Source organism: Suricata suricatta, chromosome 11 (assembly GCF_006229205.1).
Source record: "Suricata suricatta isolate VVHF042 chromosome 11, meerkat_22Aug2017_6uvM2_HiC, whole genome shotgun sequence".
Lineage (NCBI taxonomy): Eukaryota > Metazoa > Chordata > Mammalia > Carnivora > Herpestidae > Suricata > Suricata suricatta.
The window spans coordinates 96573614-96596266 of NC_043710.1; the positions used below are offsets into that span (position 1 = coordinate 96573614).

Sequence of the window (22653 nt, forward strand, 5' to 3'; positions counted from 1 at the left end):
CATCAGGCTATGTGCTGATGGCATGGAACCTACTTGGGATTCTCTCTCCACGCTCCCACCCCGTCCCTTCCCTGCTTGTGCTCTCTCACTCTCTCAAAATAAATCAGCTCGAAGGAAGGAAGGAAGGAAGGAAGGAAGGAAGGAAGGAGAGAAGGGAGGCAAATGACAGAAAGAAACCTTTCTACCAAACACAAACATGGGAGCTACTTTAGAAACGTGTGCTTTCAATCATCTCATATCTGTAATCGACATCCAATAAAATGCTGAACCCTAACCAGGAAGAGGCATTTCACTGAACTGTAGAGATAAGTGTGGAGTAAGGCATGGGGCCCAACTGCTAGTTGGAAGATTACTTTGGAACACGAAGATTATGGTTCAATGTGATGCAACTGACCACCACCTGGCTTTCGCTGCACACCTGTCAGGCATCCTGGACAGTTCACATCCAGTGCTCCAGGACCAATTAATCAACAGTTGTCCCATAAATGCATTAGTTTCAAGCTTACTCATTCACCTAAATCATCTTATACAAAATCATCTTATAAAACAATCATCTCTGGGGCACCCGGGTGGTTCAGTCGATTAAGCGTTCAACTTCAGCTCAAGTCATGATCTCACGGTTCATGAGCTCGAGCCCTACATCGGGCTCTGTGCTCACAGCTCAGAGCCTGGGGTCTGTCTTCGAATTCTGTGTCTCCCTTTCTCTCTGACCCTCCCTTGCTCTCTCTCTCTCTCTCAAAAAGAAGAAAGACATTAAAAAAAAAAAAAACCCATCTCATACAACACATTTTGCGAGTGTGAGAGTCAGTAAAAAATCTTCATTCCACCTCTTGAAACAAATCATCTTATATAAATACCTGTTGAATACTTATGTTCCCAACACTATATGCTGTAAATCCAGTTACCTCATGTAATTTTCAACAGTCTCTGCAACAGATAGCAAGATGAGTATTTTATAGACAGGAAAGCTATGATTCTAAGTCATATAGCTAGTAAATTGAGCTCAGATTAATATCCTGTCAGAGCAGAAACTGATGTGAGGCTTGATCTCATGAACTGTGAGATCATGACCTGAGCCGAAGAATCAGGCACTTAACCAACTGAGCCACTCAGATGCCCCATTATTTTTTAAGATATGAGAGGAGTTTCCTAAAAGGCCTAAGTTTACCCTACAGACTGACTAATTCATTTCTGATACAAAGTTCAAACAGTTAATTCTTTTTATTTTCATACTTGAAAAAGAATTACTTACCTCTACATTATTTGATATCAGAACTTTGTTTTTAAAAGGTACAACTTCCCCCTCTAAAGATTTCATTGCAGTTATATGTTTTGATTCTTCATCAAAGCACACACTGTTAATACCTATAATATAAAACAATTGAAAGGCAAAAGATTAAAGATATAATTATGAAACAAGATACATCATTACTACAGAATGTGTAATATATACCTCATAATACACATTACGTGTTACAATTATATGAAATCCCCTGTATAACAGAATAGCTTTTCCTAACCAAAAATTGGAAACAACCCAAATGCCTGCCAACAGGTGAATGAATGGCTGACACACTCAAACAGTGGAAAGTTACTCCTCAATGAAAAGGAACAAAATGTAGTTGCAGGGATCTCAAAACCATTCTAGTGAGCAAAAACAGGCCAGACACCAATGAGTACTTAAGAACACAGACTGATGGGGTGCCTAGTGGCTTAGTCGGTTAAGTTTACGACTCTTGGTTTCTGCTCAGGTCATGATCTCACAGTTTCTAAGTTCAAGCTCTGAGTCAGGCTCTGTGCTGACAGTGCAGAGCCTGCTTGGGATTCTCCCTCCCTCTCTCTGGCCCTCCCCCACTCAAGCACACACATGCTCTCTCAAAACTAAATAAATGAGCATTTAAAAAAGTACACTGATGACTCCACTAACATGATACAAGACACAAAAGAATAAAGGGAGAGGGTAAATGGGACTTCCCTTTCCCCAGATTTATACTTAATTTTACAGTATACAAAAAAGCTTAAATACATTACCCAATTTTGATCTTAGGAAAAACCCTCTAAGTTATTCTTTCCAATTTAAAGTAGCAACTGAAACCGAGAGAGTGGAGGCAGAGTGTGAATGTGAGCCTGCCAATACCAGGCCTCCCACAGGCCAAATCACAGCTGAGATAAAGGATGAAAGCTTCACACCTACACTGGTTAGTAAATGCTTCCGGGAAGCACCAGGAACTAACAAACATGTGGGGTTTTCACAGCTCTACACTGTCGGCGGCCACTTCTCTGCGCTGTGCCTGCAGCTTGAAAGCAGCTCTAGACCATGATGGGTGTGGCTGCGTTCCAACTAAACTCTATTTTAAACGTTTAAACTATGTGGCTGTGAGGCGCCTGGGGAGCTCAGTCAGTTGGGCATCCAACTTCGGCGCAGGTCATGATCTCGTGGTTTGTCGGTTCGAGCCCCATGCCAGGCTCTCTGCTGTCAGCATGGAGCCTCGAGCCTGTCTGCCGCCCACTCAAAAACTAAATAAACATTAAGAGGTGCTGTGTGGCTCAGTTGGTTGAGCGTCTGACTTCAGCTCAGGGCATGATCTCGCAGTCTATGAGTTCAAGCCCCGCATCGGGCTCTGTGCCGAGAGCTCAGAGCCTGAAGCCTGCTTTGGATTCTATGTCTCCCCGTCTCTGGCCCTCCCCCACTGATGCTCTGTCTCTCTTGCTCTCAAAAATAAATAACACATTAATAAAAGTAAATAAACATTTAAAATAATAAAATAAAACTAAAATAAAAAAATTAAAATAAAATAAAATAAAAAATCAGGCTGTGAACCAGATTTGGCCTGTGGGAGTTCACTGAACCCTAATTAGAAGTGAAGATAATGATGAACTTTTTTTTACTTCTTAATTTGAAAAATATAGCTCTTTCCCAACAAATGGAATGCTCTGAGAAAATAACAACCATCACTTCGACAGCAAACTGTTCAATGTTCAATAGCCCACCGCCAGGGACTCAGCGCTACTGAAGCACAGGCCACCATCACTGTACACCTCTCACTGGGGCCCCTCACCTGCTGCCGCAGCTGAACTGTCACCCGCATGCAGACGGCCCCCCCCCCCCACGCACCTCCGCCCCAGACCCCTCTGCGCTCAGCAGCTGCCTTCAGAGCGCCTCCACCCGGATGGCAAGCAGGAAACCTTCAGCACGTTCCCCATCACTCCTAGGCCTCCGCATAGCTGATTTCTTCTGCCCGCACACCTTTCTTCCTGCAAGACTGACGCATTCTTCGGATCCATCCTTAGATGTCAGCTTCCAGAGGCACCAGAAATGAGCTAACAAGCTCCACAGATGAGTCACGACAGCACACACCTGGGTCAACCACAGCCACTGCTGTACATGTGCTGACTTACGAGGCTGTCTGTCCCACCAAATACAAATCCTTCCTGAATATACGACATGCATTTTATTCAAGAGTTTACCTCAGAGCCTAATACTCTGACTGGCAGGTAACTGAGACACAGTGACCATCTGCTGAAGAACGCGGACTCTTACCGGCGAACAGCTTTCTGAGGTGAGACTGAATCACTGACGGGGTAGTAGACTGGCCCAGTATCTCCAACAGGTCATCGTCACCGATGAAATAAAACCTTGGAAATGCTGAACGTTTTTCCTAATAACAACAAAAGAATAGGCTTATCTTTTTAAATAACTAATAAAGTACTTTATAATTTATTATATAAATATTTTTAAAGAACATGCCTCCAAAAATTCATTTAATGATTTCTGACATCTTTGAAGCTGATCAAGTATCGTTAGCAGCAAATTTCTGATTCCTGCGTGAGTAGTTAACGTTGTGACTCTATTGTCTTTCTTGATGTCAGTCATTATTGATCTACAGAAGAAAAAAGTTATCTTTACCTCTAGTTTAACAGTTTTTGGCTGAGAGATAAATATTGAGACATTTATTTTTTACCTGAAGATAAACTAGAGTAGATAACACTCCCATCAAAGCAAAATATCACTGTTTCTCCTAATTAAGTAATGCTAAAAATTATTAATGTCCCATTACCATCTTTGAATATTTTTCTCCTGTAAGGAAGCTCTATGTCCAACGTGGGGCTCCAACTCATGACCCCGAGATCAAGAGTTGCATGCTCCACTAACCGAGCCCACCAGGTGCCCCCATCACCATTTTTCCCCTACATTGCAAATTCTCTTATTTTATTCATTCACGAAACAAATATTTAGCCCCATCTCATAAATATAAGGGTCCAGTGAGAAAGACACTAAATACTTCAAAATATTTAAATAAAATTCATAATACTAATGAGGAAAAGTGCAAGGTATTTTTAAAGTAGCTAACAGGGCAATCCCTAACTTATGGCTTCTGTGACAAAGTAATTCAAAATGAGTCTGCATGGTGGATAAAAACAAAACAACAGTGAGTAGGAGGGGAGCGCTTTGTGGCAGAGATCCCGGGAAGGGTTTGAAATGTTCAAGAAAGGCAAGGCTGGCGTCCCCGAAGCAAACAGAGAGCACAAGAGAAGGTTGCGGAAGCAGACAAGGAGAGACTACGCTTTATCCTCAGAACAACAGGAAGCCTCTCGACACTTTTACTGAAGAATTCAAGGAAAAAAGCCACGACAAGTCACTGGTACAAGACCACTCTGGCGGCCACGCGTGAGGCTCTCGGTGCAGCGACCTCATGGATCTGGAGGTACAGGGGGAGGTCACAGATCTAAGATGTTTCCACTCTGAGCAGTTATTGAGAAAAAAAGGGGAAGAGGATCAGAGCTAAAAAATCAACTCATGAACCTGGTTTTGGCACGCAGAGGATGTTCCACACCACCGGAGCTCAGGAGAGAAACAGGGCCCAAAGGTAGATGAGGACTGAAGAGGAGCTGGGACCACCCACGAGCATGACAGAGTGACAGGGGGCCGGAGCCTAAATTCCATGGAGCGTCCACATCTTCATGCTCAGAGAGACCTGAAGTCTAGGAACTAGAAGGGGAACCAGATGGACGGCCAGAAAACCGAGGACAGTATCCCAGAAGCCAAGGGAAGAAACTCTCCAACAAGAAATGCTCAACATTGTTAAATTCTAGTCAGAGTTGAGGTAAAATGAGGCATGAAAAATGTCTATCAAACTTACAATAGGAAAGTAATGGGTAACTTTGGGAAACAGTAGCTATTAGAACTATAATGATTCCTCTCATACTGTCGTAATATTACCTTAAGTATCAGCTCACATGGTATAGACAGGAGTCAGACCAACACGGTTCAAGAAGTAAACAGCTGAATGAGAGAAAATAGCCCTTACAAGCATCCAACAGAGAAAACGGATGAAGACACAGACGACACTCATAACATCAAAGTAATCGTCTCATGTTAAGCACCTCATGACACAAATAAAAACCTACCGCATGTGTCTCTGCCCCACATAGCTGTGCTCACCTAAAATCTTCGTCAACCCTGCTGAAGCGTGTCTGCTCCTTTGGCAAGGCTCCACGGCCAAATATGGGTTCCAAATACACCCACTTCCTCTGAATATGGTTTAAATTCTGTAGGTATTCATCTAATTCTGCAAGTTTCCTTTCCCAAATGGACACTTTATCTTCAAATCCCTTATAATAAGGAGAATCCCTTAAGGATTGAAGAAGGCATCTATTATCTCCAACTTGATTTACGATGTCTTTCCAGTCTTTAATCAGCTTGATAGTTCGACTCTGGCTGTCTTCATAATCAGTCAATGTAAATACTGCTCCAACTGCCCAAAGATCGAGTTCACGTAAAGCTTCTCTGATGGTAACTTCACCTTGTGCCCGACTATTTAGATCCTATTTAACATAAAATAACCGTATTTCCCATTGAAACATGAATTATATAAATAAACCATACAGTATTTACTTTTTAAGACAATAGATTTTTATTTGGCTTTTCACAAAAAAGAAAAAAGTGAATATATTTTACATTTAATTCAAAAGAATTAGTTACTAGCTCATGTCTCAGGAGATAATAGATACAAAGTATCCAAGCTCACATAGTCAAAGTATAATATTAAAGATCTGCCATAAGCTTTTTACTTCTAAAAAAGAAAATTCAAGAATCCATCACAAAAAAAAAAAAAAAGGCTACTTTAAAAATTTGCAGCCCTTGGGGCGCCTGGGTGGCTCAGTTGGTTAAGCATCCGACTTCAGCTCAGGTCATGATCTCACAATCTGTGGGTTCGAGCCCCGCATAGGGCTCTGTGCTGACAGCTCAGAGCCCGGAGCCTGCTTCAGATTCTGTGTCTCCCCCTCTGTCTGCTCCTCCCCTGCTCCCTCTCTGTCTCTGCTTCTCAAAATAAATAAATAAAATAAAATAATGAAGACATTAAAAAGTTTTTAAATAAATAAATAAAAATACAATTTTGCAGCCCTCAAAACTTTTACTGAACTTAAGTTTATGTTCTGATACATGTGAGGTGATTAATAATCATCTTCTATGGCGGTCATGCTCTATAATTGCACCATTATCTAAACAGGCTCCAGGATTCTGAACACAAAGGCACACATAGTAAACAGGAAAGAAAATCTGACATCAAGAGTCCTTTGCTTTTTACATCCAATGGGCAGAACACCACACAGAGTGTGCCACCGTGACGCCCAAAGGCTGTACCATTTCTCCTTTTACCAGAGCCCTTTTCTAAACCTGATTTGCGAACCGGTTCTTGGTTTAGCTCTCTGAATTTTGCTATCTCTTAGCTTGTATTTATAATATACTGCAAGATTTTAAATGTATTTTATGTAAACTGGTTTGTATTGGTTTGCTTTTTGATTAAAGCTGACTCGCTTCTTAAACCAAGATTTTTTTTTCATAATCGTCTTTCTCTCAGGGAAGGGGTTTACACTGCTTCTACCCTCCTGTACAGATTCTGATGCATTACTAAAGAAAAACTAATGGATTGGTGGAACATTGTCAGTATATTAAGAGAAGAAAAAAATGTTAACTGTTTTATTTAAATAAAATACAAAGCAAAACCATATGTTAACAACTGCTGTGTTCATGAGATATTTACTGGAGCGATTCTTACTTTAAGGTCTGAAGCTCTGGCAACAATTGTATCAGCTACTCTAAGGAGGTCACCAAACATTAATTTTTCCAGGCTAGTCCCCCGAGGAAGGCCAAGTAGACGAAAAAGGTCAAGCCAGTGATCTGGAGAAAGATGCTCCCCTCTGACGTATTTCAAGACAGGAATTACAGTCTGTTAGAAGACAAAAAGACATACGTACACACAAGAATATATGTCAAAATGCAAACTGTTATTTCCTTTTATGATCAGCTATAAAATTTTTAGTTACTCTATCATCTTCTTTAACAAACTTGAAATCAAATTCTCAAGTAGAATTGTGTATAATTTTCTATTAAACACTACTGTGGACACATGCAAATTTTCCTTTGTAGCATGACAGATTTGAAAACATGACCTAAAATGTTTCTATTTTTATTATTTTAGGAAATGACCTCTATCCTAAATATGCTAAATGACTCAGATCCTAAGTTGCTCTCAGAGGCATAAAACTACTCCAATTTATAACTTTAACAATAATTTCTTAGTTATAACTTTTCAAAACAGAGGCAGAAGTACCAATAATTTGTTTTACTCCATATATCCTATTTTGTTCATGTAATCAAATCATTAAAAATCAGAAACTAAAAGTACAGCTCCCTCAGCTATATAATCAAAAGACACATGAAAGGTGCAAACCTCATTCAAAAATAGTAAAGTAAAGGTATCTTACTTTGTATTTGTCAACTTCCGATTGTAATTTCACCGTCATAACTGAATGTTCTTCAACTTTCCTTAATCTGTCGTGCCAATTCAACAAAAATTCTTCAAACAGATATGTCTTAGTCCTGTAAGATAGCAGGAACACACCTCAAAATGTACCTCCCAAAAAACACTGCCAAATTATAAGAATCTAAATAATGTTTATGACTCAAACCGGAAAGTAATCCAATCTTCATTGGCCATTTCCTCAAGTCTCTGCTGAAACTCTTCATAAAGGGCCCAAATTTGTGCACAGCTCTCAATGTCCTTAGAGATGCTATCTGCCAAAGACAAGCTGGGCTCTTCTAACCCAAAATGATGGCAATCCTCACTATGGAAACAAAGAGTGAAATATCATTAGATTTTAAAAACTGTTAAATATCGCTAAATTTATTTAACTGCATTCCGAGTGTGAGCATATTTGATAATGAAGGTAGACAATGAGGACTGCATAAGAATTTTACTTTAACTACTTAAGTATAACCTCTTTTAAATTCATAAACATGCATTTTTCCAAAGGAGTCAGTGGCGTTGATAACATCTATATTTTATGTCCATCATAGCTCATAAATTATAGTAACTCAGAATGATATATATCATAGACTGAGAAGAGGTTAATATTAATACCCAAGGGTTAGATTCTAGAATATAAGATATCCTTCACCTAACTGGTACTAAAACCTTCACTCACACATGAAGACCATTATCTTACGGAAGCATTTGCTTAAGAGACTAAACCTTAAAATAATGCTTAAACTTGATACCTCGTAACATAAAACAACAATTTTTTTCTTGGAAACCTCACATTATTGTTGTAGGTTCATTTTTCTTCTCAGGGTCTCTGAAAGCAATTTACCATTAAATTTTATATTCCCCATGTTTAAATACAATGAAATCACAGAAAGCAAGTATTCCAACTCCCAATATAACTTCAAAGTAAACTCAATTTTCTGTTCTGTTTCTAAGCCTAACCAGAAATTTGCTTCTTTTAGTATCCTTATATACTCCACCCACAACTCGTAAGACCGGAGTACCATGAGCACTCAGAATTATTATTTTTAAAACTGCAAAAGTTTATAAAGAAAGACATTATGACAAACATATAGGAGAGCTACTGGCTTAACACATAGAAATATAAATCAAAATGACTACTATCCATTTTAAACAAAAAACATACACCAGCTTTTTCCTTGTGACTTCAAGATCATCAAACTCAATTTTTTTCTCTTTTATGGACTTGGCACTTTTATCAAGAGTACTTTGCAGGCCAGTTTCAATAATATCATCACCAGGCTTCAGTTGATCCCAACGAGCTTTAAATTTTTCCAATTCTTGGTAATAGATCTGAAGACGCAACTGGACATTCCCTTTCATCACTTCAATCTATGAGACAAAAGAATTTACATAATTCAGTTTAGATAAAAATCTCACTTTATTTTCACTTTTTACTTCTAACACTTTCTATTTAGAGGTAAAAAAAACACCAAAACAAATTTTTCAATAGAATATTTTCAATTAATTATATAAAGTACAATAAAATTTTGATGTCAAAAATACAGAATCAGACCTTAAGTTATCAATAACAAGAGATAAACTGCCTGCATCATCATTAAAAACTCGTCCATCTCACCAGCAGCACCCACGACAACTACCAGCAGTGTTGATGTGCTACAACATGTCTGACCAAAGACCACCTGCTGAGCCACTCCAGCACGTAGCTGCATAACCCAGGGGGCATGTCCCGGTCTCCGTACAGAAGAATAAACACAACAGATGTGTTTAACTACCATGTGACCCCTTAAAAGTTGCCTTACATAGGAAGCAAGCATATTCACTCATAAGGAAAACTGAAAATAAGATTACCTGAGTTCTTTGTACGGCAGGAAATACAGACACACTAGGTGATAGGATCATTTAAATAAAGTGTTGTACTGAGGGAGTCCAACTCCAGCCACAATGTAAAATTCTTACCTACCTGAGCTACCAGGGAATAAAGCCAGAAATCGTCAGTGGAAAAAAAAATCAAGTTTCCATTTCAACTTACCTGATCTCTAATCATAAGTTGGTGACTTTCCATCATCAACTCAAATTTATCCCACTTAGCCTTCAGATTGCTAATTGTTTCCAAACCTCTACCAGCCACAGTTCGTAAAAGTCTATTTTTATCTTCAGCTTCTTGGAATAAGGGCAAAATCTAAAGGTTGAAGAAATAACACATAAAAGAAAACCAACCTATTTTGTCAAATTTCTTAAAAGATTCCATTTATTTTAGGGATACCAAGGTGGTTTAGTCAGTAAAGCGTCCAACTCTTGATTTCAAGCTCAGGTCACGGACTCACAGTTCGTTGGTTTGAGCCCCTGCATCGGGCTCCGTGCTTATAGCACAGTCTGCTTGAGATTCTGTCTCTCCCTCCCTCTCATTCAAAATAAACAAATAAACAGGAAAAAAAAATTAAGGGGCACCTGGGTGGCTCAGGTCACGATCTCAGTTTACGAGGTCGAGTCCTACTTCAGGTGATCACGGGCCCCACTTCAGGTGAGCTCCACTTCTCTAATCCCCTCGCTCACTTGCACCCCTCTCTCTCTCAAAACAATGAAACTAAAAACATAAGTACAATTTTAAAAAGTATCGATTCTAATTTGTTACATAACTTGTTATTTTTTTTAATCAAGATTTCTGCTTTTAAATAATTTGTTAAATTCCTGGATATGAAGTCGCTAATACTTCTTATTATCTACAAACTCAACTAAGGCACACTACCAAAGAGGTTAAAAGGATCATACAGTGGTCACGTGGACTGAAGGAACCAAGAGTCTGTCGGACAATGCCAGAGCTATTCCAGGTGAGGCTTTATCAGAAACCTTCAACTCCACAGGAAACAGAGCTTCTAAAATCACTAGGATCAGGGATTACATAAGAGCAAAATGAACTAAGCATTTCACTAACAGAAAAGAACAGTCACTGAAAAAGGTACTTAAGAAAAGGACAAGTGAGAAAGTGAAACCAAGTCATGTTGTACTAGGAAACCCAGAAAAGACAGAAAAGGAGAGTCAGATTGTGGTTCCCCACACATGGAGAGAACCCAGATTGGCCTGAGAAGTCAGTACAACGGTCTCCCTGAATGGGCCTTCCCTCCTCTCCCCCTCGACCATGCGGCACCCAAGAGATGTCACAGCACAATTCTGTGTCATCCCTCCTCTCCTCCACATCCACGCGGCACCCAAGAGACGTCATGGCACAATTCTGTGTTGTCCCTCCTCTCCCCCTCAACCACGTGGCACCCGAGAGACCTCACGGCACAGTTCTGTGTCGTCCCTCCTCTCCTCCACATCCACGCGGCACCCAAGAGATGTCATGGCACAATTCTGTATTGTCCTACTGCTTCAAACCCAGCAGCAATTCCCCTGGACCCACGGATCAGTCCCAGGCTCCTGACCAAGGCTCCCATGACTGGGACTGTGTAGCTCTTCCTACCATCACTGCCACTCCCACCTCACATGCACCCAGCGTCTCTGTCTCTCCTCCTAGTTCTTGTGAGGGTACCTTTTCTGTCTCTCCTCTCCCTTCACTCTCAGGGTCCTTTGCCATCTGCTCTGACACCTCCACTGTATATCTAGGATGTCCTACCCTGCTCTACACCCTCCATTGTCTGCCATCAACCCCACGGGCTGGTCCAATCCCAGGGTTTCACATTTCATGCATATAGGGATGGTCTTTATATTTATAACAAATTAGTAAATGTAGTCTCCATTTTAAAGTCCATATACCTCATGTAACTCCTGTCTGATTCCCAACCCCCTGCCCCATCCATTATCCAGACACCTTCCTCCTCCAGCCACCCTCATTCTCAGGAAATGCCATGATCAGCTCCCCAGGGGCCCAAGCCCAGCACCTCGGAGACACATTTATTGCAGTCTCTCTAACCCTCTCTATGGAACGCCCTATGACGGTGTATCATTTCACCAATCTCTCAGCAATCTTTATCATACGAAGCCTATCACACAGGAGAGACACATCAAAGTTTCTCTGGTGATTTGAATTATGTCTCTTCCTTCTTCCAAACTTAGTTAAAATCATCCATGATATAACAACTTCATATGCGATTCTGTGTGTGTGTGTGTGTGTGTGTGTGTGTGTGTGTGTGTGTGTGTATGTATTCCTAGTGCAGCTCAAACTTCCCCCTTCGGTATCCCCAGGTTACAGCCCTGGAAGGCACAGCAAGAATTATCAAGCATCGTCTTATTGTGATGTGCCATATCCTAGCCGACTGTACATAGTCCCGAAGACGATACTAACTATGACTCGGACGTGGCACCGGAGTCCAATCATGAGCTCACAGATTGGACCTACCTTCCTCAGCGCTACATGCAACGAGTGGACACTGGCTCCCTTGTAATACTGAAATTATACAATTATTTCTAAATAGTCATATAAAATTATCTAATTTAAACGTTCCAGCACAGTAAAAAAATAAATCAACAACTTTACTTAGTGATTCTCACCTCTGGTTTCTGCTGCTGTAGCCTACTGTACTGCAAATTTGCATCACCAATCTCTTCCACAGACTGAGGCATAACTGTTAAGACGTCAGTAGCCTCAGTTACAAATGTATCAATTTCATGTAAGCGAGCTGAATAGGTAACAGTGAAATAGAATGATACTGTCACCAAAAATATTCCACTGCATCATTTTAAAAATCAAAAACTGTTGGAAGTAATCACTATATAACATACATTAAATCTTAAATTATTATTTGCTCATACAACAGAATTTTAAAATACAGAATAAGCAAAGAAATGCCTTGTCATGTTAAGTTTAGTTGTTTCACATTATACTTCAAAATTTTGACAAAATTAAAATGTACTCATTCTCAGTATATTTTACTCAAAATTAGTAACCTTTCCAGTCTTTTAGATAATATGAGAAAACATTTCAGTTCATGGAAAGAGAAACAGTGTAGTATTTTGGAAAGTATTCCTAAGTGAAAAGATAAAAAACACATTAGGCAGAACTACCTACCTTCCTCAGCACTACATGCAACAAGTGGACACTGGCTCATACTGTAAACAGCAAAAATGCCTTCCATTCTGAGACCTCTTAAAAGTGGGGTTTCGACTTACCTACTTATATTATCATTTTAAGCACATTTCATTTCCTAATAGTTTATAGCTTGATTTTAATCATTGTAGGGATTCACATTCATAACTATCAAAGTACATGCCTTTGTAAAACATTAGGTTAAAATAAAAATTAAAAAGGGTCTTTACCCTGGATGGACTTCTTCAAAGAAAGAACAAGCGCATCAAATAACTTCTGGATGAGATCATCAATCACAGTTTTCACGGGGTTACAATTAATATTTAAACAATCTACCTTGACTGCACTGAAAAATACCAATTGACATATTTTGACATGAAAAAGACTTACTAGAGGAAGAGTCTTAGTATGATGATTTCATATAACACATTTCAAAATATAACTCAAAAAGTATTGCAATCTCTATGCACATTTAGATTTCATTTAGTAAAAATGCTTTCCACCTACTATTAGGAAGTTTTCAAGAAACATGATTTTGTTAGAATACCAGTTTTTTTTATCATTCAGTATACCAGCTTTTAAAAAATGACAGCACATTATAAATTCCTAGAGTCTCAAAGCGAATATACTCAAACATTTACAAGTCCTTTACCTGTAACAGCATGTAACATCCATATTTAAAATTTGTAACATAGATTCACTATTCTGCAAAGTACAAACAATGGTGATAAGGAAAAAAAAAAGAGGGCGAGTAGAGACTATTAAGGCACTTAGACAGTAACACGACACCATCTTACACCCATTAAAGGAACAGAACTGCAGTGAACTGCCAATGCGTGTCGTCAGCTGTGCGGGCAAACAGAACTCAGAACTTCTGGTCAGAGCAGAAGAACCATGCAGCTCCTGTGGGGGGTTAGCCGTGGACACCAGGCAGTTTGTCTTGCTAACTTTGCTTTGAGTATTTATCCCAAGGAAATTTTCAGAACAGACTCCGAGATTTTTATATACAAGTATCCTCTTCAAGGCATTAATTAATTATAAAGTGAAAAACTAGGAACATTATGAATACAAAAGTGGCTAATTATATAATATCCATACAATTAAAAAATCACTTTTGAGGACTAATAAGACAAAATACTAAAGTTACTGTTAAATAAAAATAACACGATACAGTATGATCCAAATTTTTAACTCTATGTACAAAAATGTCCATAATATGTAATATTAAAGTTCCTGTATTTTAAAAAATGTATAAAACACATGTACTATTTTAATCAGAAAACAGGCATATTTTTTTAAGAACATTCTTTGCACAATATCCTTAAACACTGATTGTAATATTCTAAGCAGAGGTTGCACTAGACTTGTTCACCAGAAAAAATCTCATCTTAAATTAACAAAATTTTTAAAGCATCTGGAAACTATGGTCACAAAGATTATTTAGAAAGCTACTCATCCTTTTTGAAGCACAGAGCCAGGTATTATTTTGGAAAATAAATTATATGAGTTAAATACTCACTTTTATTATAAAAGTTTGAATGTCTCTTAAAGATTTATTTTCAATCACCAACTAAATGGAGTGGTTTTAACTCCAGTTCTTAACCAGTACAACATACTAATTCACTAATACATGAAGTTTTATAGTTTTTGAAATTTTGACACATAAAATGTCAAGATTTCTAATATTTGATAAAGATGAATTATTCTAGGGGTGCCTGTGAGGCTCAGTCTGTCACTCAGGTGACTCAGTGGGACTGAGCCCCTACATCAAGCTCTGTGCTGACAGTATGGAGCCTGCTTGGGATTCCCTCTCTCCTCTCTCTCTGCTCCTTCCCTGCTCGTGCTTACACTCTCAAAGAAAAAAAAATTTTTTTTTTCTTGGTGTCCGTGACCAAATTTATCCCTGAGGCCCAGCACAGAGGATCAGGGCCCATGAGCCACAGCATTTCTGTGGCAGCCTTTTGGGCCGGCGCCTGCCATGGCCTGGTGGGCACCGAATGTGACACGGCTGCAATCAAAGAAAAAATTTAAAAGTTATTTAAAAAGAGATGATTTTAGTAAACACTAAAGTTAATTATGCCATATTTTGCTAATGAATTGGAATCACTAGGTGGTCTGATTACAGCAGAGTTGTACTCACTAACCACAGAATCCTGGCAGCAGACTAACATTCACCTTTCATTTGAAAATACTGGTACCATGGAATGAGGCTCCCTTCAGCCACTGGATAGCCCTAGATAGGCTGCCCGCAAATTATATCCTTACTATGGCATCCAAAATACAACATTAGAATGCAGCTTTTTGGGGTCACCAGGGGAGCTCAGTCCGTTGAGCATCCGACTCCTGATTGTGGCTCAGGTCAGGGTTGTGGGGTCAAGCCCCTGGCAAGGGCTCCACATTGAGCGTCGAGCCTGCTTGGGATTCTCTCTCCCCCTCTGCCCCTCTCCCCTACTTGCACTTCTCATTGTCTCAACAAAAATTTAAAAAACAAACAAAAAAACCAAAGATCATATTCAACAGAGAAACCTCATATACAAATATCACAAAAGCACCTTCTCTTCCCTACTTCTAACCAGTACTAACGGTGTATCATGATCTAAATCATCTGAGCTTGAACCCCTAAGACATTTGTCTCTTCTTTGTTCCTCATCCCTCATCTTCCTCCAAAATTAAAACCTCTTATTATTTCATACTGTTTTATATTATTTCATGTTTCCTCTTCCCCATTTTGAGTACCAGCAACTTAATTCAATTAATTACTGCTGGTCTTCAGGGTGGTGACAGACTAACCACCCTTCCTGCATGATCTCTTTCTCACACCGGACAACTCACTAGCTCCAGATGAGCATCCCTAACGTGCAGGTATAGACACGTTCTTGACGAGAAAGTGTGACTCTGAATAAACTGCTCCATGAGAACAGCACGCTCTCCCAAATCTGTGCCTCATTACCCCTTTCCAGGAGCATCCCCTTGCATCCTAATAAAACATTCATTCATCAAATTCTCAATTAACCAATTATTTTCAGCACACAAACCCCTCTCCCGTTGACGCCCTGCTGCAACCTCCAACTCTCATTCTTCCTGTTGAAATTCCAGTTCAAGTATTTCTATCTGAATGAAACTTTCCCTAATTTTGCCCCAAATGCATGGGATGTCACTATCATGCTGTACATGCCTCCAGAGCCCTTAGTACCACCTCCAAAGTGAAACACGCTCTTCTATCTGGTATTAATAAGCAGTACATTATACTATTAATGTCACCTGTACTAGTACTTTATGTTCAAATTATTCACTTAATCCTCAAAACACTGTGTGATCAATATGACAGTTGTAACTATTTTTTTTTCTTAGCTTATTTTGAGAGGGAGCGCATGTAAGAGGAGGGGAGGGGCAGAGAGAGGGAAAAAGAGTCCCAAGCAAACCCCACACTGTCAGCACAGAGCCCAACGTGGGGCTTGAACCCATGAACCACAAGATCACGACCTGAGCCAAAATCAAGACCCAGATGTTCAACCGACTGAGCCACCCAGGTGCCCATGTATTAACTATTTTAAGGCTGAGGAACTTGAGGCTCACAGGGTATAAATGGCGGTCACAATCTCACAGCTAGGACAAGCCATCTGACCCCAGAGCCCAGTCGCGTAGCCCCCCGTGTGTGCTGAGTCACGTCTCACTGCACCACCAGACAGCAAGCTACTTGAGGGACTCTCTTCCTCATCCTTATTCTTCCACAGGACAAGCTCTGCATATTATGCATGCTCATCGAGTATTTACTGAAAGAATGAGCAAATGGATTAATAAAAGTGACACTATCCTTTAGAAGAAAAATACGCACAATGAAACCGGCCTTTCATAGAGCTTACTACAAGGAGTGTTTCCGGTGGTGAGAATTTCAGGTAAGATGGCAACTACCTTCCCAAGTAGCTGGGTTATGTATGATAGGCCCTAGGAGGGCCTCCGCCACACTGAGGGCACTACGCCGATGCAGCACTAGGTGGTGTGACTGCCACAGCAGCCCGACAGGAGACCGGGCAGCACAAAGCTAGAGTCCAATGTCCTGAGCTTTATATCCGTGACACGCTCTCATGGGCAGAGTCTTAGCGCTCGCACACCATACCCATGCATTTCAAATGTAGTCCTCACGCTGGATGTAAACAGAAGCTTATCCCCCCAATCTATTCCATCCAGGCGGTCTGGTCGGCAGTAGTGTCAGCAGCACCCTACTGAGAAGACACCCAAGTGCCATGGCTGAGCTTTACGGGAGGTAGGAGAGCGACCTGACTGACACCACGACTGACAAGCATCCTCACCGTCTCACAAACAGACTGTAAATTCTACTGCAACTTCTCATACCTTGGAAGTCGCTCTACTTCTTTTCCTTTTATCTTCAGTGCTTTGAAATTTCTCTCCCAGTCATGGACGGTAGAGAGATGCTTTTCCACTAGAGCTTCCATATCAACTTGCCCAATTACGATCCATTCCTATTAAAGAATGAAAAACATATTATTAAAGAAACAGAACTTATTAACATCTAAAAGACTAGGATCCAACTATTAACACTGATAAAAAGGGAGAGATGGAAGGCATTCAGGTAAATTTCAATTTAAGTATGTAAATATAACTATTACCACAGAGCCTAAAATAACTACTTAACATATAAATGCACAGTGATCATCAAACTTTTTTTAAAGACCACAAAAACCTTTTCCTCAGATTCTCTTCTCAATTTTGATGCATCCAAATACAGAATCATTTGGCAAAGCCAAGGCTACAAATCTGAAGGTATGCACATTCAGTCAGTTCTAGAAACCTAACAGTCGGAAGCAGCACCCAGTGGCAGCTGAGAGACTGGCTGCCTTCTCAGTCACGCGTCTCAGGAGCGAAAGGACGGACACGGGACACAGCTGGAGCCCCTCCCAGAGAGCAGCCAGGGTTCACTCCTACACACGGAGGAAGTGAAACCGTCTCAACCTCACCAAGTCTGAAGGCCTCACTCCAAGGGCCGCATCTGATCCCAAGAATGAAGGAAAGGAGATAGCTTCCTGAGAAGAGTTAAAGTCGACACAAGAGAATCGTGTCACATCACAAGCTGGTGCAACAACTAATTTCTCAATTTTCAAAAAGTCAAAGACAAAACAAATCTAAGTTTAACTTTGTCCTCACGTGTGGTCTAACTCTAGGTTGTACAGGAGTCCTCCCAGCTGGCTGTCCGCCTTGCTGTACCTTTTGTGCTGCGCCACGCAAGGTAAACTGTACATCAGTACATTCAATACTAATTCAATCAATCAGATGAAACGTCATAGTAGAGTAACAGAAAATTACAGGTTCCATACCTTATGTTGGTGTAAGACAGCAGATAATCTCCTAAACAGATCTTCTGCTTTGCTGAAAATAGTCAAAAATCCACTTGCATTTCTATCAATCATAGCAGAAAAAATAGACTCATCTCCGGGCTCACCCACTCCCTTAAACTGATTCGGAATGCCGATGAACCTCTTCATTTCTCTATAATACTTAGCCCGGATTTCTTCAAAAGGAGGCCTGAACTGTAACCGTCCTTGTCTGAAAACAGATAAATAACTTTAAAATATGAATTATTAGAAAAATATAGTCTGAAAATTAAAAGAGACTTTAAGAAACCTTACTTGTATATTAGGTCTATGTTTATTTCCGGCAGGTTCTCATTTAGCGCTTCCAAGCCCATCTGATACTGGTGTTCGAGAGCTTTATAGAGCTGGTGATTCCAGTGCCGTTTCCACGCCCGCATGTCACTGGCCTGGAACCCCTGGCAGGGTGCAGGCATGTGTTTTATTTAACGACTGGGTGACAGAATGGGGTTTTCATTTACAGCATTTATATCATATGTAGTAAATTACAAGGGAAAAACTCATCCCATTTTTAACATTTTAAAACATGGAACCCCTCACTGGTACTTGTAGTGTAATCGTTTATATAAAGTCAGATATAAAAATCCCTCATCTCCATGCTTTTAAATAGTCCACAAAAAGACTGGAAAGAGTTAACTTATCAAATTAACATTAAATGGATTTTACATATTGACTTTATGATACAAAAAAAAAAAAAACACCATCAGTGGTTTAGTTGATGAATTTCTCAGTCCTCTTTCTGTAACTGCCATCAAGTGCAGCTCTGCTCTTCCTTCTCCATTCCCTAAATAATGCACTGCACATTTTTAAAAAATAAAAAACTGAAAAATACGAGAATGCTCAGGATAGTTTACATTTGTTTGCTTCCATAGAACCATAAATATATTAATGCTAACACTTGTTTTTTTCTTCAAGATCTAAGAATAGGGAGTACCCAGGTGGCTCAGTCAGCTAAGTGTCTGACTCCTGGTTTCGCTCAGATCATAACCTCACAGTTCACGAGTTTGAGACCTGGGTCAGGCTCCGTGCTAACGGCATGGAGCCTGCTTGGGATTCCCTCTCTCCCTCTCTCTCTGCCCACCACCCTCTGCTCCAGTGTGCACATGCATGTACTTTCTCAAAAACCAAATAAATAAATAAACTTAAAAAGAATTGAAAAAACCATCTAGGGGCACGTGGGTGGCTCAGTCAGTTAAGGGTCTGACTTCAGCTCAGGTCATGATCTCAAAGTTACCAAGTTCGAACCCCGTGTCAGGCTCTGTGCTGACAGCTCTGCTAGAGGCTGCTTCAGATTCCATGTCTCCCTCTCTCTCTGCCCCTCCACTGCTCATGCTCTGTCTCTCTCTCACTGGCTCTCTCAAAAATACATAAACATTCAAATTTTTTTATAAATCTAAGAATTGAAAACTGCATGTAAACATGTAGGACATGTAATTCATACTTAGCTAAGATCCCCAACCACTGACCGTGTTACACTTACATATATATCATCACTTAACAAAATGTGCACAGAAATGGAATTTTACCCAAAAAAAAGGAAAAATTCTGAAACAGTTATTTCAATTACTGGGCTTCTGCCTAACTTAGCTTTGTGTGCTACATGTGTCAAAATCACCTAAAAGAAAACTGAAGAATGATAACATTTAAGCACCAAGTCAAAGACACTATAAAGTCTGAACTGAGAAATTTGATGTTTCTTAAGATAAATCCAAACTTATTTTTATATTTTTAAATGCAAATGCTAACTTGTGGTCTTTATATACAAAAATTTCTAAATTTATTAGAAATCTATGAGTAAAGATTCACAGATAACCTTTATGAACTTTTCACCCACTTTTCCTTCTGAAAAGATGACGCTCAAAGGGTAGGCACCAAGGAAAACACACTTACCTGTGCTTCGACACTGGCGAGGCCAGTCCTCAGCTCCTGCAATCCGTCTTTCCAGCGCTGCTGCTGCCGAAGCAGGTCAATATTCATAAGAACCACGACCTATTAAAAATTAATGCATAGTAGTCACAATGGAACCCCGGAAAAGCAGTAACCTTCCAGTGGGAAAACCTGACAGACACCACCTCAACCAACTGATGGAGATTAATTCAACCTAGAGTAAGACATACTAGTAACTGATCGAGACCCTAACGAAGGCCAACATCGCCGCTGCACTGTTTCTGTCAGAACTGCATCACCCCAGTCTCAGAACGAGACAGCATCTTATAAACCCACATTGAGAGACTTTCGACAAAAAAAACTGACCAATTTTTTTTTAACAAGTATCAAGGTCATGAGAAACAATGAAACTCTGAGGAGGAGGAGATGGAGGAGGAGACTACGGAGACTCAACGACTAAACACAAAAAGATATCAGAAGAAAAGCTCTAAAATTCAAAATGGCTCATTTCCTAGTTTTAATAAAGGTTATATGGTTATTCAAGTTGTTAACATAGGAGGAAGTCAGTGTAAGCTCTCTGTACTATTTTTGTAACCCTAGGTCTGTTAAATAATTAGACTTCCAGGGGTGCCTGGGTGGCTCAGTGGGTTAAGCATTTGACTTCAGCTCAGGTCATGATCTCCTGGTTCATGGGTTCAAGCCCTGTGTCGGGCTCTGTGCTAACAGCTCAATTTCGGATTCTGTTTCTCCCCCTGTCTCAAAATAAATAAACTCATGCTCTGTCTTCCTCTGTCTCAAAAATAAGCAAACTATTAAAAAAATTTTAATAAGTAAATGAAATTTTAATTTATTTTATTGACATTTATTTATTTTTGAAAGACAGAGAGAGACAGAGGGTGAACAGGGGAAGGGAAGAGAGAGAAAGAGACACAGAATCCAAAGCAGGCTCCAGGCTCTGAGCTAGCTGTCAGCACAGAGCCCAATGTGGGGCTCAAACCTGCAAACCATGATATCAAGACTGAGCCAAAGTCAGATGCTCAACTGACTGAACCACCCAGGCGCCCCTAAAATTTTAAATAAATAAATAAATGAATGAATAAATAAAAATAATTAGACCTCCAAACAAAAACTATTTCAAATTATATCCCACCTGTGGCGCTCAGTTGGTTAAGTGTCCAACTCTTGATTTCAGCCTAGGTCATGATCTCAAGGTTTATAGTTCAAACCCCACATCAGGCTCTGTGCTGACAGTGCAGAGTGTGCATGGGATTCTCTCTCTCTCTCTCTCTCTTTCTCTCTCTCTCTCTGCCCCTGCCCCACTCTCTTTCTCCCTCAAAAATAAATAAATCAACTTAAAAAAATAAAAAATTTTAAAAAGAATAAAAATATATCCATCCATACTCTTCATCACTTATCCAATTGCATGAATGAAACTTACCTTTTCAGAAAATATAGTGTGCCATTTTCTCAGTTTTCTATTTTCAGTGGCAAGTCGTTGGGCAGCATTTTGGAGTTTTTGGATATAGCCTTCTAACTCTTCAGGATTATCCCAAGTAATCTGTGACTTTCCGCCACTTCCTGCTTTTGAATTCTAAGGTACAACAAATGTCATTTAGCAATACAATGCATTTGTCTTTTCCACAAGATTTCATACTGTACATCTCCAGTCCAGTTATCCCTAACAATGATCTGCAACCAAGACACAAAGTAACATTTCTGTGTTATACAAAGTACGGCAATCTGGCAAATCAAATAGCTCCCTCCCTCCCAAGTTCCCTCTCTTAGTGCAAAACAGCCCTAAATGAGCTAGATCACACATACACACACACACACACACACACATCCACACCCACACACAGGAATGACAGGTGGAAAGCAGCAGAGGACCCTGAGGCCTGGGGAGCTGAGTAAAGACACATGCACATGCAGAACAGGGCAACAGACAAGCTTCCCACCGCCAGGAGCCACCTTCAGGAACACACAGGACCAAATCTGAAAGAAGCCGGTTCCTTCTGGCCAAAGGATGGGGAACACAGTGACCTAAGGGAAGCTTTAGCAATACCCACTGTACTGTCGCCAAACACCAACAGAAAAGCCGTGGCTCTGCAGCCTGAGCAGGACCAGAGGGCCTACTGTCCATCTCCCCATCAAAAGCGGGCAGTGCTCCATCCTCGCCAAGGGAATGCTGCGTGAGCAGTGGGCTGAGCCTCCATTCCCCTCCGACCCCAACCAGGGAGTCAGCCCCGTGCTCCCTCCTAGCCATGTTATCACGCTTACACCTGCTCAGGGGCACCAGGGCAGTGCAGGCTGGGGGCCCCCAACAGAAGGGTCAGTGCGTCAGAAAAAGACACTGAACTCCCACTCCCCTTGTGGGAAGCCGCGTAAGTCCAGGACAGTTCCCGCAGGGCCCAGCAGAGCACAGAGCACACACAGTCGCCCGGTGCTCACTATGCTTCCTTCATCACAGAGAAGCAACACGTTACTCAGAAAGGACCACAAACAAAAGGCAGTCAATTTCTCAGCTAAGACCATGATGACCAGG

At 40.4% G+C, this 22653-nt stretch overlaps 1 protein-coding gene and 1 non-coding gene across 3 annotated transcripts in view; both read right to left on the bottom strand.

Moving 5' to 3' along the window:
• DYNC2H1 (dynein cytoplasmic 2 heavy chain 1) overlaps positions 1–22653 on the bottom strand; it is a 312370-nt gene that overhangs the window by 262107 nt on the left and 27610 nt on the right. For both annotated transcript variants that reach the window (XM_029956592.1, XM_029956591.1), the window contains exons 14-29: positions 21550–21702; positions 20115–20213; positions 18483–18622; positions 18171–18399; positions 17191–17318; positions 13068–13183; positions 12303–12430; positions 9844–9993; positions 8977–9182; positions 7975–8130; positions 7771–7885; positions 7062–7232; positions 5444–5826; positions 3749–3881; positions 3542–3659; positions 1253–1365 (exon numbers count right to left, since the gene is read on the bottom strand). In XM_029956592.1, coding sequence (XP_029812452.1) covers positions 1253–1365; positions 3542–3659; positions 3749–3881; positions 5444–5826; positions 7062–7232; positions 7771–7885; positions 7975–8130; positions 8977–9182; positions 9844–9993; positions 12303–12430; positions 13068–13183; positions 17191–17318; positions 18171–18399; positions 18483–18622; positions 20115–20213; positions 21550–21702 — 2538 coding nt within the window. The remainder of the gene's footprint in view (positions 1–1252; positions 1366–3541; positions 3660–3748; positions 3882–5443; positions 5827–7061; positions 7233–7770; positions 7886–7974; positions 8131–8976; positions 9183–9843; positions 9994–12302; positions 12431–13067; positions 13184–17190; positions 17319–18170; positions 18400–18482; positions 18623–20114; positions 20214–21549; positions 21703–22653) is intronic.
• LOC115272889 lies at positions 14717–14850 on the bottom strand. Its single transcript, XR_003900535.1, has one exon. It is a non-coding gene; the product is annotated as a small nucleolar RNA SNORA5 (small nucleolar RNA).